The 14,024-nt window shown below is 42.6% G+C and overlaps 1 protein-coding gene across 2 annotated transcripts in view; it reads left to right on the top strand.

The window, feature by feature from the left end:
- MTOR (mechanistic target of rapamycin (serine/threonine kinase)) overlaps positions 1-14,024 on the top strand; it is a 134,757-nt gene that overhangs the window by 75,006 nt on the left and 45,727 nt on the right. For both annotated transcript variants that reach the window (XM_008585443.1, XM_008585442.1), the window contains exons 29-30: positions 10,624-10,699; positions 13,806-13,945. In XM_008585443.1, coding sequence (XP_008583665.1) covers positions 10,624-10,699; positions 13,806-13,945 — 216 coding nt within the window. The remainder of the gene's footprint in view (positions 1-10,623; positions 10,700-13,805; positions 13,946-14,024) is intronic.

The raw sequence follows: 14,024 nt of genomic DNA, 5'->3' as shown, positions 1-14,024 counted from the left end.
TTTTTCCTCCCTCTTTTTTTTTTTTTTTTTTTTTTTTTTTTTCCTTTTTGTCTTTTATACTGCACCGCACTCCCAAGCGGTGCATTCTCCAGTGCGCCACCAGGCCGGCCCTCATCCCTCTTTCTTTACTTATGAATAAGGTCAGCTAGAGGACCACAGAGCATTTGGGGTAGGGTTTTATCCTACTCCTATTTATTCTCGAGGCTTGTGTAAATGGCATATCTGATTACTTCACCTGCAGTGGCCACATGCAGCCAATAATGTTGAAGACAGAACAAAGAAAGTAACATGTCTTTGTTACCATAAAAACAGCCTTATCTCTGGGTAGCTGTATTCCCTAAGTCTTGTCTGTCCCCAAAGGGAAATCAAATGCCCATTACATTGCAATTTCAGTAAATCAGTCTTAGCCAGAGACAAGACCATATCAGGGTTGCAGGACAAGATCACAGGTCCACGCCCCAAGACGCCCTGGGAACTGCAGAGCTTTTCGGTCTGAACTGCTTCCACCCTGACTTAGGCACCACAAACTGGAAAACAGGCCTGTCATTCTTTAAGAATGTTAGAGGATTTGTGCCAGTTGTGCCTTAACAAACAATTAATGGCAAGGGTGACTGGGTTTTACAGTCTACAGGCAAGGGGATAGATCAACAAACAAAACCCACTCTATGTCTTAATTCTAAACACATGTTTCTAAGGTGTTAATTTTGTGCTGCTTGGAAGTATGAGTCCTGCTTTTACAGTTGTTTCCTGGCTTTCAGAAAAGGTACACAGTCCTGTTCTTTTCCCGTACCTCTGCTGGAAGAAAAAGCACTCAGTTCAGAGAGGTGAGAATTTGCTCCCAGCAAAACACATTCCAAACCTCTGGGTTCATGCTGACTTCAAAAGCATCAGTGTGCCTCTAGGAATCTGTACTCCTTGTAGAAAATCTCCACGCAGAGTGGGAGAAAGGAGGAAACCTCTGTGTAGCAAAAGCACAAGCACAGATTATATCTTTCTCTCTAGCCCCATCTTTTTCTTTAATGCCCTTTTAGATTTAAGCATACCCAAGAGGTCAAGTCTCTTACCAATCATCAGTAGAGCATAAATCTACTTCTGGCTACTCTAAAGACTTCCCATAGATCCACAACTTAACAGCTTGCCTTTGTAGAGCCTCTGACAAACCCTAAGGAAAGTTTTCAGTGCAGAAAGCTAGACATCAATTGGGAACCATAAGAAGGGAAGAGTTCTGGGGTTTCTCTTAAAGCTAGCCTAAAGGACAGGGGGTCTTTTATTGCAGCACAATATCATTCTAAAGAGAGAAACTTGCTGCATCCCAGTAGTAAACTTCTGCTCTTCCACAGCATCTAGCTTATCCTCAAGAATATCTGGAGATTTAATGGGACTGCTCTTATGGTGAATTAGAGAAACCACTTCTGATTTTTATTTATTACTGGGGTGGGGGCAGGGAGAAGAAACCACTAGCTATTAAAAAGTGTCACAGTGCTCTGAAACCTTGAATCGTATGCTGCATCCTGATTTCAGAGATGTTAAAGTGTGAAAAAAGTGTGCATCTTAGAACTACTCAAATACAGTAAGTGTTGGGTTCTGCCTCATGGCCACCTCTGACAATCCATCCAGTGACAATGGAATGTATCAGTGGTGACACCAGTTCTCTCTCCAAATTCTTTTGGACATTTCACTGGCTATGAATCTTGGTAATCCAATTGTAGTGTGCCACAGTTCTCTTCTGTAAGCTTTTCCTTACCAAGAAGGTAGGCATATTTTTTTTCCCTGATCCCAGAATGGGCATCAGTATTCCTATAATGTAGCCCAACTCCTTAATAGAATAGAAGGCCAGCTCACATCTGCTTATACAGTTAAATGTGGAGAGCTAGAAGTTGCCAGATCTCTAGTTGCCAGCTCATTTAATTTTTGTTTCCCAACTTTATCCACATAATAGACTGAGTCAGAGCTCTTAGACATTCAGGATTTCACCCAGAATATCAACTCTGCTTTGAGTAAGGGTTGATGAAAATTAGTTTTGGATTCAATCTATCAACCACCCTCCTCCTTTTGTTCCTTTTCTCCATTCTTTTTCTGACAGCTTCTTTCTAATAGTCTTTCTCAGAGCTCTTCATTTTGCTCTGCATATGAGAGGCAGAAAGGGGAAGAAACACCTCCAGGCATCACCAGAAAAGGAGCAGTGCTCATTGTTGTAGAATAAAAAGATAATGGCCAATTTGTCAAGAAGTGTTGACAAGAAAGATAAAGTTGGAAGTAATTAACTGGCTGACTGACACGCTGGGAGCGATGTGCCTGCCGGTAGCTCCCTAAATCAGCCAGAGCCTTGGAAGTGTGACAGCCATTCATCATTTTCACAGTACACCTCTGACAGGCCCCTCGGTTGGAAACCCAGCCAGCACAATTCGTGTGCTTTGACACTCTGGGGTTGTGCTAGGGCACCTAGGCCCCGTGTCCAGCCAGCAGATGCCTGGAGGTGATGTGTGAAATGGGACAGTTTGCCAGCTTATCACTGGGCAGTGTTCATCCTCCAGGGATGGGCAGTATAATTTCCAGAGCTGACTTTTGTAAATTTCTACGGGATAGATCACTTACTGAGCACAGAGAGAGCTGGCGGTGAGCTCTTAAGCAGCACTCATGGGGGCCTGGTACCTAACAAGTGCTGCTTCTAATCAGCCATGAAATCAGTCAGTGGGATGAAACACATAGGTGTTAAAAGTAATTTTGAGGGCCGGCCCGTGGCTCACTCGGGAGAGTGCGGTGCTGGTAACACCAAGGCCCCGGGTTCGGATCCCACATAGGGATGGCCGGTTCGCTCACTGGCTGAGCGTGGTGCTGATAAAACCAAGTCAAAGGTTAAGATCCCCTTACCGGTCATCTTTAAAAGAAAAGAAAAAAAAAAAAAAGAAATGCCAACACAGCTGTCCGGGTTAGCTCAGTTGTTTAGAGTCTAGTACTACTAACACCAAGGTCTGAGTTTGATCCCTGTATTGGCAAGCAAAAAAAAAAAAAAAGCCAATTTATAAAAATATATGCTGTTTTTAAAAATGGCTTCATGAGGGCCGGCCCGTGGCTCACTCGGGAGAGTGCGGTGCTGGTAACACCAAGGCCCCGGGTTCGGATCCCACATAGGGATGGCCGGTTCGCTCACTGGCTGAGCGTGGTGCTGACAACACCAAATCAAGGGTTAAGATCCCCTTACCGGTCATCTTTTGGAAAAAAAAAAAAGTAATTTTGAGGACTGGCCAGTTAGCTCAGGTAGTTAGAGCACAGCCTTGTAACACCAAGGTCAAGGGTTCAGATCCCCATACCAGCCAGCCACCAAAAATAATAATAATAACTGATAAGAAAAAGTAATTATACCTGGGGACATAGCTCAGGGGTAGAGTATTTGACTACAGGAAAAAGTCGTTATGAAGACTGAATAAAATGGAAAACACCTGTGCAGTGTAAAAACAGAATAAAAAATTGTGTGTATTCTCTGGTCATCACTATGTGTAAAATATGTATTTATACAGAATATACACAGCTGAAAATATTTTGGAAAGATGATTATATTATAGTGAACCACCTTCCCCCATTTTTCTTAATTTAAAAAAAAAGATATACTTCTCCCTCTTGAAAAGATTTTTTGACCCCCGTTTCCTAATCTAAACAGCCGTTAACATTCTACCCATTTTATTCTTAAAGGCTCATACTTTCTCACAGTTTTAGTCTGTCCTCTAGATGTTATGACAGACATGCCATTTAAACAGTGACCAGACAAGAGAGGGATGAAGACATAGCAAGAACCCTTTATTCTTAAGCCACCCCGGGACTGACACATCTGTAACCTATTTTGATTGTCTGAGCTGGCCACCTCACTTGCACCAAACCTTTTTTTATCTCTGTGCCTTAGGTCCCTGTGGGCTCCAAGGACACCAAATGTTCCAGCTTGAAACCTTGTAATGGGGCCATCCTTCTCCTTCTTAATATTAGAAAAGGAGTAAAGTTATTTTTCCTAAGTTTTGACCCTTCCAGATGGAGGGGTGCTGTTCTCATCACCCTACTCCAGCTTTAGGTTGGGTAACTCTTAAGACCTTCCAGTCTCCCTTCACTTTCCCTACTGCCTGCATTCAAACAGCCCCTTCCAATCTACCTTGGTGTCACTTTCAAATGTTCTCATTTTGCCTTCTGCCTTCACCATTGTTCTTTCACTTTTAGATTACTCTATTCGAAAAGGAGATACATCCTTGAGTTCCCCAGACCATTCTCCTGTTCCCAGACTTTATCAGGATAGCTGCCTGATAAAGATATCAGAGCCCAGCCAACCTCAGGTCTTCCTGGCTGTGTAAGCAAATCAGACCGTTTTGCTTGTCATTATATTTTGGGCACAGGGCTAAGCCCTGGTGCTAGGAGAAGTCACAGGAGGGGCTATGAAGCAGTTACCACTCTATCCAAGAAGCAAAAAAACCTTCTGGATGCAGTTGTAAGGACCCAAAGCATTGTCCAGCGTGGCCTCATTGTGGCTGGTCAGGACTCCTCAGTCAAATCTGCCACAGTCTTCTGTCAGCTGTGGTGCATGTGTCACCAGCCCAGCGCCAAGGGAATTCAGAGAATTCTTACTTGACAGGGAACCAAGTGAAATGCAGACTGTGGTCTGCACTAGAAATAGACAGGAGAAAGAAGGCCCAGAGCCGTTTGGGAAGCAAGTGGGTAATGTCCTCATAAATTCCTGATGGCAGCACTAGGGAAACCTGAACGTTTCCCCAGATGTGACTGCAGATGCTCCTCATTTGCCTGAGGACTTTCCGACTGGCTCTAGCTTTGTGTGGGAGAATCTTGCATCACTTTGCTCTTAATAGCCTTGAGGTCGCTGAGGTACACAGGCTGCAAGTGAGGGGGTAACCAAATGGGCCATACAGGGAGGAATTACCAAGCCAATTACTGTGGATTTGTCATCAGTCCAGAAGTCTGTGGAGCAGTGACTGAGGAAACTCTTGAGGAGACAGCGGTGTTCTTCAGGTGGCAGGAATGGCATTTGGATTGCTTGCTATGGGTCAGCATTAAGACCCAGAGCAGTTTGTGACTGACCCTTTCACTCAGTTTTATCCTCCTCTGTGAAACTGTTCACACCCTGCCTATGAAAAGCATCAAAGGAAGCTTGAGAGGGAAGGGTCCTGGGGAGCCAGCAGGCCCCGCTGCCTGCACTTGCTCCTCAGCCATCGCTCTTGACAGGGCACCTGACAAGCAGTGAGAAGCTCCTTCTCATCTGAATCGCTAACTCGGCTTTCATCTTTCCCTACCTCTGGAAGGAGATTTTCGGATAGTGGGGAGAAAAAGATACTTGGTGTAACCTGTTTGATGTGTGAAAGTTTTGAGGCAATATCCTTATTTGTTAATTCTACTCAATTCTAGAAAGTGCCTTCCTCAGTTGCCAAGAATTTTCCCAGTTTCAAGCTCTTCAACTCAGCCTCTTTTAATAAAAAATAAATCTTTGGTGGGGGAGGGGAGGGAAGAGACTGAATCTGTCTATGTAATTGCCTCTTCCCTACTGATGTCCTAATTCACCATGTTCTCCTTTCCGTCTCTCTTCATTGTCTTCCTAAGTCTTCCTAACACCAGGTTCATTTGTGGGCTCTGAGCTTTATTATTCAGGTAGGCAGTTTCTGTTTGCCTGTAGATTTAAAGATTGCAACTGGATGTTCTCACTGAAAATGGAGTAGAATACAAATATACCCTACACCCACATTAAGACAGCAGTGGGAATCAGTGTACACTAGCTTAGAAAATTTTTGCAGCGCAGTTCTCTTTTCCTTCCATCCTCAGTGCACGTCTAGTGGAGATGGGAGATCTGGTTGACCAGACATTTCTGCACACTGCCATCATGGGAATGTTGCTGCCCAAACCTTGGTCTCTCCAAACTTGTTTGTTGGATCTTTTTCACTGGACCATCAGTAGGGTCTGGTTTGTGTTGTTAAACACTCCTATGCTTTTGGGCTGGGGCTTTGAACAGGTTGCCCTTTATAAGCCTCCAGCATTAATAGGGAAAGACTGAAGGGTACACATGGGAGTGTTTATGAAATGGGCTTTATAAAACTCCCAGCTGCCCCATAAAACAAGAGTTCTTCATTAAGGGGGCTTCTGAGCAAAGGTGATTTCTTCACATGAGCTGAACATACAGTCTCTCCCTTCAGTCTCATAAAACCACATCTGAGTTTAAAGGAAGAATATTTCAAAGGACAGCCTTGTGTCACCCAAGTAGGCAGGAGACTGGGGACTTAGTATCTAGGAACTCCTGAGTTTCCATAGAGGCTTATTTATCCTGTACTTTGCAACCTGGACACTGTAAGCCTGCCAGCTTTGAACAAACTTCCTTGGAAAAGCTTGCTGTGGTGGCATGCTGACTGTCATGTGGGAGACTTTAAGGTATATTACTAGCTTCCAAAAGGAAATAAGAAGTGTGAGATGGGAGCTTGTGTGTCAGAGAGAAGGGTTAGCTATAGTGTCAGTGAGGAAGTTAAAATGAAGGCACAGGAGGGCTCCTTTCTCCTACACAGCAAATTATACAGCGAGAGTTAGCTAATTGAAACATCCCACCCACTGCTTTCACTCACTGATTGTACAGGTACTTACTGGGTGCCTACTGATGCTGAGGGTAGAAAGCTAAGAGACCATCCCTCCCACTGCAGAGCTTATAGTGTACCCTTAGTTGTTACTTAAGATACTTTTAAATGGTGAGATTTTGAAAGGAAAGGATGACATCGAACATCCTGTGACCTACTGGGCCACATTTTCTTCATATGTAAAATGGGAATATTAATACTAGTATCTACTTCATAGGGTTAAGATAACACATATAAGCAGTAAGCACAGTGCTTGACACATACCGTGATCTCTCTTCTTGTTTAGGTATCTTCTTGTATCTTGTTGTTGTTGTCATTGTTGCCTCCCATGATGGACTGCCAGAAGTCATGGAGGAAGAAGAAAAAATTAAGGTCCCAAAGAAGATGACAGACTCTTCTTATCACCGAGATTATGCCTGCTGTTCATTTACTTCTCCAGAAAGTCCACGTCTGTAGTTAGTATTCTCCAGCAGCCTTGTAGGCATGCGAGAGACTCCTCGGAAGGAAAGAATAGAAATGTAGCATAAGGAGAAAGTTCTATAGGAAATTAAAGTTAAAAAAAAAAAAAGAGAAAAGAATAAACAGGGTGATAGCAGCTGGTTCGCTTAAATTCTCTTTACTCTTTGAAGAATCAGAGAGAAAGAGTACAGTTGCCTTCTTTCCTTCAGGCTGTTCAGTCAGAGACCAAGAATTCAGTTTCTCAGACTGAGCCCACTCATTTTTCATGTGTATGTTTTAGTCCATTTAGCCAAACTTGTCATTTTTCAGTGATTGACCTTACTGCTGTTGGACAAGAGCTTATCATGAATCTCAAGGTACACTCCCAAGTTTCATGGTAGTTGCTAAAGGTCTGGTCAGTGGTCCCCCAGTGAGCCCTACCTGTTGCCCTCTTTCTTTCCCGCTTAGCTTGTCTGCAACCTCACCTGCCTCCACATACATTCAGTTGGAAAGTATTTTGCAGATGGCTTATTTGGACTTTCTCTTAAAGGTGTTAGGGCCACATGGTGAATTTTCTTTTTTAATTTGCAAAGCTATGATAGTTTGTCCTTAGAGGAGATATACCAAAGCCATAGCAATATTAAGGTAAAATTTACATTTCTCTTTTGAGGTCTCTAATCACTACTTCCTAATTTTGATCAGTTTGTTGTAAAACTCTCTTTTTATGCATAATAAGTGGGAGATTGGGTTAGGAAGAGGCTTTTATTTGGTTTTGGTTTTGTGTTGTTTTGTCCCCAGAATGGGTCAAACTTTGAAGTTCATAATTTGTTCTTGAAAATAGAATGTGTTCCAGAACACAATGGAAGACAGTTGTTAGAACTCCCAGATTTTTATGTCTGTTTCTCAGAGTTAACTTCTCTGGTTCAGGCAAAGAACACTTATTTTCTTCATCAGAACAATTTTATACCTCCTACCGGGAGTATACTGCTACCAAGGCCATCCCAAAAGTCCACTGAATATATTACAGAGAATGTAAAATTATCGTATATATTTTAATATATAGACCATATACTGGCTTTCTTTTTCCTTGTTTCCTTATGCTTCCAAAATCTTTATTTGGGTTAAAGGAACTAGATAATCACAAATCAATACCTAGTAATATTAATTATCAATACAGTTCACCCAGCTCCATGTAAGTGTGCAACAGAGTCCAGTGCCTGACTTATGGGGCCAAAAGGCAATCAGGAACTGCTTCACAGTGAAACTATGGTGAAGTTAGTCCCTTTAGACTTGCTTTTCATTCTTGGCTTAGAAAAGCTCATATAGGGCTTTCTAAAGGAAAGTGGGATGCTGTGGTTTCATTTTAAAATTAAAAACAATTCTGAATCCTGCAGCACACTAACTTATGGAGAACATTCTGCCTCATTGCTTTGCTTAGGACCGGCACAAGAAGCACCAGTGGGCCCACGCAATAGAATTCCTCATGAGTTTGCCTATCTACTCCTGTAAATAAAGGAAGAAGACATCCGTACGGTGACTTCCACCTCTGGTTGCAGAACCTAGATACTGGATGCTCGAATAGTCCTGTTCAGGAAGAGTTTGGAACTTGCACTGATGACTTCCTAGTGCTAGCTCTTTTTTTTTTTTTTTTTTTTTTTGGCTGGTTGGTACGGGGATCCGAACCTATGACCTTTGTGTTACCAGCACCATGTTTTCCCAAGTGAGCTAACCAGCCAGCCCTTTCCTAGTGCTAGCTTAAGTGTCAACTGTAGGTGTATGTTTTTCCTACAGGCAAACATGTAACTGTGTTTCTAGCAACTTTTATCTTTGGACAAAAACAGATGAATAAGGAACAAGATTTATAAGGACCTGCTTAGCAGTTTCATATCCATTGTTTCATTTAAATCCCTGAAGAACCCTGTGACGGACATGGAATTAACCCCATTTTATAGATGAGGAATTCAAAACTCAAAAAATGTGACTTGTTTGTGGTCACACAGCTTATAAGTGGTGGAATTACACCTCCAGAAATTTAAACTCAAATATTCTGACTCCAAATCTAAAACCGCTTCACCCCCCACTTGTCCTTAACAAAGAGACGTAAGATTGGTTCAGACAATGTGAGGGCTATCCCAATTTATTGTGAACCTTGGGGAAAATCACTGTCGTTCCTGGGCCTTTAGTTTCAGGGCTGATAATACCTTTTCTTCCCACTCTCTTAGAGATCCATGGGGTCAAAGGAATGAGATTGGAAAGATTATTTGAAGTATGCTTTGTAAACATGAGGCATTAGATTATTACTTTCACAAATGTTAAGTTCTCTAGTTTATCAGATTTCTGGGCAGTTCCCTCTTGTTTTTATTGGAAGAAATGTGGAATTTGGATTTTTAAAAATAATATTTATAACAGCAATCTCTTGCCATATTACCACATTGAGCCCAAATACTAGAATTTCCCAAAACCACTTAAAAATTAATTCTAGTCAAGTAGACAGTTTGTACTCAGGGCAATAAACTGGATCCTTGCTCGTTAAACCGGTCTAGACTCACAAGTTGATGTGTCACATTTTGCTCCCTACCTATAAACAAATATAATCATTGTTCTTTGACTTCTCTAGCCTGTTCCTTCACCCTGCCTCTCTCCCTTCCTTCCTTCCTTAACTCAGGCTTATGTTTAGTGTTGGGTTTGGTTGCCTATGTTCCTATTGGAACAAGTCTAAGCCCCGTGGCTCTCCTGCTTTTGGGGCGTCCTTACAGCCACTCTGATTAACCGACTACAGGCATCAGGCCTTCCAGTGGCACTGCCCAGTTGCCCCAATACAGCTCGGCTCTCCAGCCCCGCTGCACATACTGCCTGCAGACACATCAGCAAAGCAGGATGTCGTTAGTGAAAAGTGTTTCTATGCCAGAGGCCAGTCCCAGTAATTCTAGAAGTGGTCCCTTGACAGCCTATTCCAGGGGGATGGAGTAGTCCCTGAAGAGAGACTAAGGAGGCATGTGGACTTGAAGGACATGGGCTCTGTCAGGGAACAGCCAGCATGGCTGCACAGCCACAGCCCCGGGTTCTCTATCACTGACATGGATGGCCCAGCTTCAGTGCCGGCTCTGTGTTTCTCACAAAGTCCAATGATTTTGATTAATTTGGGTTATTCCTACCACTGAAGGCAAATGATGAGAAGTAAGAGTCAAAAGTTCAGAGGGATCTCACATGGTCATGCGCTGTAACAGGGACCATTCTGGATCTGGGGTTTTTAGATTTTCAAAAATAGACATGAGCTGCCTGACTGACATCCTCTAGGGAACCAGTCTGCTGGTTGGAGGAAGGGCCCCGAGCACCAAATATAAGCCTTTACTTTACTATCCGTGCCCCCCCACCACTCCCCTTGCAAATTAGGGGCAGAGGATCAAAAACCTTTCCTCAGATGAAGTCGTTCAAACTGTGCTTTCTGGGTGGTGATAGATCATTGATGTTCTCTCTGCATCTGCAGGACATTGCTCCCAACATGCCAGGGAGCCATCTGCCCACACCTCTCACCCTCAGACACATGGAGTGTAACCACCTCTTCCTTTTGTTTTCTCAGCATTAATAATAAGCTACAGCAACCCGAGGCAGCTGCTGGGGTGTTAGAATATGCCATGAAACACTTTGGAGAGCTGGTAAGTGCCCCATTCCTTTTAGAAAAGCAAGAGGTGGAGACCTGGCTAGGGAAGCATATGGCCAAGACCTTGGGAAAGTTACTTTCCTTTTCAGTTTTTTGTTTTTTTGGTTTTTATTCTCTATTTATTTGTAATAGTCTTACACTGACTTACCTATATCTAAAGAATGAAAGACACAATGACTATAGGGACTATATTCAAACTAAACATAGATGGTGAGGGTGGAATCTAATAAAGAGTAACTACTGATATTACCATGTTCTTAGCATGTGCCCAGCCCTTTGCTAAGTGCTTTGTATACTTTATCTAATTAAGTGTTCACAACAGTGCTGTGAAGTAGTTACTATTTTTATTCCATTTTACAGATAAGAATACTATGGTCCCAACAGATTAAGAACCTGTCCGAGCTGACAGTGAATAAATGGCAAAACCAAGACTTGAATTGAGCTTTCTGTCATCAGAGCCCAGGCATTTAACCCTGATCTGAGTTATCCTTGTGTCATCCGTGGCAGCTTACATTGTATCTGGCCCGTGGTTGACACTTAGTACATACTTCAAAAGAAACCATGGCCAATTCTCCAGAAAAAATATATACTATCATTTATACCTGATATTGAGGGATTTTGTATTTCATTATTGCTTACATAGGTGCTTCTCTGCTGCCATCTTTGCCCGACCAGTATTAAAATGTTTCTATTACTCTTTGTGGTCTTGGGAGGGTTCCTTGGTAGCTTCCAAAATATACTAAGCATCAACTTAATCAACTTAGAATTGAATTCTTAGAAGGTCAAGAAGCTCGGGGTCCATGTATTTGAAGAGGAAACTTCTGTTAGTCATGTAGGTCACTTGCTCTGGTGTGCCTTAATCAAAAGCCCAGGGTGTTAGAGTAAGGAAAACTGTGAGTGTCTCACAGGCTTTTGTTTGACTGTCTAGCACTTTGCCTCACACAGCGTTAGTAAACTGAACTGAAACTTTTAAGGGAATCTTTTGCCATCTTTAGCACACATTATCTGTAACTAGACTAAGACAGCATTTCTCCAGATGATGGCAAAATAGGAAGAACCATGTCTCTTACATCTTTGCCACAATCCTTGTTTGCTGAGGGAAGAAAGGAGGCCCACAGGGCACTTAACATACTCCATCTAGACCAAGATGTACTCTTCTTTGATATCCTTAGAGCTTAGGTCCCAGTAAGTGCTGACTGAAACAAGGACTCCACAAACATCTGGTATTCAGGTGAGCTGCCAACAGATGGTTTGTACGCCAGTGCTCAGAATGCCAACCTTAAATGAAAGTCCCTTCATCTTCAGGTTCCAAAGGTGGCCATTAGCTCCAGGATTATGGCTAAACCCGTGGTGGATTTTCTGTTATATTTAGGTAGCTGAATCCTATTAAGCTTGACAATGGTTTGCTTTTTCTTGGCAGAGCATGCGCTTTCTCAGCACAATTTATGTAACAGCAATCTCATTAGAATTTTGTGTGATTCATTGCTTAAACTGTATAGTTTCTGCAATCTATTGCAATTCAAAATATCCTGCCCCCTACTTGACCTGCTCCATATGCTATTCCCTCTACTTTCCGCTTGTTCATACTGAGTGTATGCCCCACATTAGTAATTACCTCCTTTTTGCTTTTCCATCCAGTATAGATATAGAAATTCAAACTGGGAAATTTACCAGTGCTGCTTTTTAATTTAAGAGTTTTTAATTTTACACTGTCTTTGTAGTCACTCTTCTCTCTAAGTTTTCTCTTCCATATTTAGGTATAATAGAGAGGCATTATTCTAGATAGGCTTAGAAAATGAAGCTTAGAGAATTTACCTTTCATGGAGCCAGATATGCTTATTTGGACAAACTCCACTGACATTAGGAAAAAGGCTTTTGTGGTAGCAGAATTAGTACAGGAGCAGCAGAGAGTATTGGCTCCACCAAAAACAAACTAGGTGAAGTAGGTACAAGTTAGCAATCTAAAATATAAATGACCTTCTTACAGAGGTTCAAGAAGAAAAGGTTCTTTCAGACAGCTTAGCAGAGTAGTTGTTAGTATATGTACTACAAAAACATCAATTTTATTTAGAAAGGGGAGGAAGGTAATGGGAAAAGCTAATATGGGCCGTGTATTATATCATACAAATTCCACTGTGGAATTCCATATTGTTGTTAAAGGAATCCCTGGAGAGCCACTGCTTTGGCCTTTTAGAGAAATAGACATTTACTGAGTTGATGGTGATGAAGCCCAGAGGACAAACTGAGGTAGAGGGCAGATGGAGGGCAGGCAGAAATACATAACATGATCTTTTGATCATTTCAATAGTCGTAGCCTGTAACTTCAAGACTGTAGCACTGCCTCCTTGCGTGCACGACATTCTGTTTCAGCATGGCACACCATTCGCCCAGAGTAATGGAATCCTTCCTTTGGCCCCTGACACTGGTAAAGCTGCCAAGCACTTAGCAGGAGGGAACATTGGATGGGAGACTCTAGAAGAAGGGGGGAAAGGTTTTCCAAAGAATTTTAAGTTGGTAGTATTAAATCGTATCTTAAATTATCATTTCCTGAAAGTTTAACAATGTGTAAGAAATGCAGAGAAACAAGAGCTTTCAAAAAGTGAGTTGTTTTCCTTCAGCAAATATGCAGATATGGCCTGGTCTTTCTGGCCCTATCAGGAAAGCAGCTGCCATCCCTGCCAAGTAGCCAGCCCAGTGTCAGCACTGCAGCAGATGGAGGCCTTGACACCTTTGTAGGAGCTCTGGTCAGGTCTCTGTCCTGTCCCTGAATGATTTCCCCTGTCCTTGCATCGCCACATGCTGGTGTTCTGGTGACCTCTGTGTCTGGGCAGGAAGTGATGGGGAGGAGCATGTTCTGACATCTGCTCTCAGATTATCCCAGGATCGTTCCATCAGTGTGCAAAGGACTGGCATTTTCACCTTCCGCAAACAACATACCTCCAGATAGACTGAAGTTCTTTACAATCCAAGCCCAGACATATTGTGATGTGAAGTGTCCAGCATACCACACAGCACCTTAGGAAAGGGAGTGCATGGATTTAAAATGTGACCCCCTTGTTCTCTGTGCCTCACAGTAGTCCTCTTTCTTTTGCACTTGGCAGGAGATCCAGGCTACCTGGTATGAGAAACTGCATGAGTGGGAGGATGCTCTTGTAGCCTATGATAAGAAAATGGACACCAACAAGGATGACCCCGAGCTGATGCTGGGACGTATGCGCTGCCTTGAGGCCTTGGGAGAATGGTGAGCTTCATCAGGACAATGGCCTGAGTGGCTGGTAGAGACTTTATCTTTTTTTTTTTTTTTTTTTTTTTTTTTTTTT

This window comes from Galeopterus variegatus, unplaced genomic scaffold (assembly GCF_000696425.1).
Source record: "Galeopterus variegatus unplaced genomic scaffold, G_variegatus-3.0.2 Scaffold3572, whole genome shotgun sequence".
In the NCBI taxonomy this organism is placed as follows: domain Eukaryota; kingdom Metazoa; phylum Chordata; class Mammalia; order Dermoptera; family Cynocephalidae; genus Galeopterus; species Galeopterus variegatus.
Note: the sequence above shows the minus strand (reverse complement) of the source record. Positions and strands in the feature narration are given on the sequence as shown.